The 2,455-nt window shown below is 51.3% G+C and overlaps 1 protein-coding gene across 1 annotated transcript in view; it reads right to left on the reverse strand.

Annotated features, from left to right (window-relative positions):
* Positions 1 to 1,810, reverse strand: part of LOC133121706 (uncharacterized protein C1orf232) — a 5,419-nt gene extending 3,609 nt beyond the window's left edge. Inside the window, exon 1 of the mRNA XM_061231103.1 lies at positions 1,730 to 1,810. Coding sequence (XP_061087087.1) covers positions 1,730 to 1,810 — 81 coding nt within the window. The remainder of the gene's footprint in view (positions 1 to 1,729) is intronic.
* Positions 1,811 to 2,455: the final 645 nt, after the last annotated feature.

A 2,455-nucleotide genomic window follows, 5' to 3' on the forward strand; every position in this document is an offset into this window, starting at 1 on the left:
TATCAAACCTCATTTTAAAGACGCATTATCGATTTTAGATGCTTTCACATTCCTTATGCGACACCACCAGTGGAAAACGGCATATAATGTAGAGGAACATATGTCAATGAGGCAAACTCATTGACAAAAATGCCATTATGAGACTGTATTAAAATGGCAGATTTTTTCGGGAGACAACTTTTTACATAAGTACCGATAAATAAAAAAAAATAGCAGTTTGACAATTTACGACACCAGGCTTTTTTTACGTGTGGAGGTTGCGGGTTTGACTCCTACAGCATGTGGGGCCTGCCCAGTAGCTAAACACATCAGCCGTATAGGGTACATATCCGGCTGTATATATGGAGCTATTGCAGCTATCCAGGTCACGCTGGGTGTGGGAATGGCTGCACGATAAATAGCCGTGTAGGCTGGGCTCTCCAGTCACCTCTGCGGACAGAACAGGCCGCGTGCGGTGATTAATGGCGGCTCGCAGTGCCTCTCATCTCCTGACACCGGACCGTCACCTAATCCCCACGTTCGGCCTGACTTCAGGGTCAGGTATCCGAGCCTCGGAGAACTAGGCCAGCCTGCCCGGCCTGAATCAAACAGACCCTCTCTGCTACCGCCATGCGATCCTCGTCAAAACTCCACTCGCTGAGAAAGTCTGGCCGTTTGTCGAGGTTTTTGTCGGTTTGGCCGGTGGTCAAAGCAGTTTCTTTCTGCAGAAGGCTAAACCGCGGGGGAAAGGAAACTTGATAACTCTCTAAAATTGTGCCTTTCTTAAAATTATATTCTTTGGGACGTAGGCGTTTCTGACCGTTTCGTTTCATAGTTGTGTGGGCCAAGAGCAGAACGAGACGCACTGCAGTTTGTGGTTCAGATTGTCATGTCAAACTGTACGAAAGCGTTGAAGAGGAAAATGTGGGTGGTCGGGTTTTTCTGGATATCTCTCCGTTCAAACTGTGCTGTAGGAGCCAGCGTCTCTACGTCAGTGAGGATTATCTGTGTCCACGGAGTGCGTGGAGGGGCAAAGCATGGGGTGAAGAACTAGGGCCTTATCCCCATAAACGGACCCTCTGCCCCCCATAAACCCGGCGCCTTGTCCTGGTTTCTCAGGACTGGACTTTGGCCCTCTGGGTAAAAGCACAGGGAAAACTCGGCGGTAACCTGAGAGATCTGGCTTTCTGTCTGTCATACCAAGTTCCATGTTCTGCGTTGGTGTTCAGATGCAGTATATCTGTTAAATGGGAAAAACCTGCTTGTCCTCAAGTAGCCTACTGAGATCAGGTAAAATTAACACTGCTTTTTGTATGTGTGCCCTTGAATTGAATATCAAACACCAGACGGTAATACAATACCCATTCACGCCTGTTGTGTGACAATAGAATGCCCGCCCCACACAACACACACACACACACACACACACAGGTAGATTGGCATACACACACACAAACTCAGTCACGTACACACACACTCACACGTAGACATGCACACACATACACACACACAAGTACACACACAAACACATGCATACGCACAATTGACTCCTTCCATTCCCTAATGCAAGACACCACACTGATCTCAGATCAGCTCTCAAGGGAGTGCACTTGTGTGCAGCTGCTCTCAGACAGCTGATCTGGGGTCAGTGTTGCGGCTGCAGGGGCTCAGTGGAGAAAGCACTTCCGCACACCACGCAGAAAGTGGGACAGCGGAGAGGTCAGAGAGGCTGAAGGTGGTGGTCCTCTACCTCTGTCACGGTGTCTTCTTCAGCCTCCGGGTTGATGGTCTTCATCACCTTGCTCTTGTACACCTTCCAAAGCGGGTTCATGGTTGCGTGTTGGGGTTCGGTGCTGTGAAAACGCGTTCTTTACCGTGAAACACGTCCTCTTCCTGGCCTTTTTAACCTCCCTCCTTCTTCTTCTTCTTCTTCACTTTCCCATCTACGGACGCGCCGCCGGGGTGAGAATGCCTTCCGTCTCTAAGCGCTCGCCGGCTGCTGTTGTTTCATGGTTTGTTTTTTTTAAAGCCGGGTTCGGTGCGTCTCCTCGGTCGTGAGCCGCTGTCGGTGTCTCTCCGTCGTGTGTCAGCGCTGGTAAGGGGGGAGGGGGGTGTGGGGGGGGCGGTCGCCACGGCGAACGCACCAGTCAGGATTGGACTCGGGGCCCCCGGCGCGGGTTACCTGGAAACAGGTGTGAGTTTCCTCATGAAAATTTCAGCTGGCCTTTTCAGAGCGGCCGGGCCCATTGTGCGCACTGTGAGAGGACCGGGCTGCAGACTCAAACTCACAACGCCGCTGCCCCTGCGCACGGCCATTTTAGACCACACCAGAGCCCCCTTCCCCCAAAGAGAGAGAGAGAGAAATGGCCATCCATGACTACATTACATTACAGGCATTTGGCAGACGCTCTTATCCAGAGCGACGTACAGTTGATTAGGCTAAGCAGGAGACAATCCTCCCCTGGAGCAATGCAGG

This window comes from Conger conger, chromosome 1, assembly GCF_963514075.1.
Source record: "Conger conger chromosome 1, fConCon1.1, whole genome shotgun sequence".
In the NCBI taxonomy this organism is placed as follows: domain Eukaryota; kingdom Metazoa; phylum Chordata; class Actinopteri; order Anguilliformes; family Congridae; genus Conger; species Conger conger.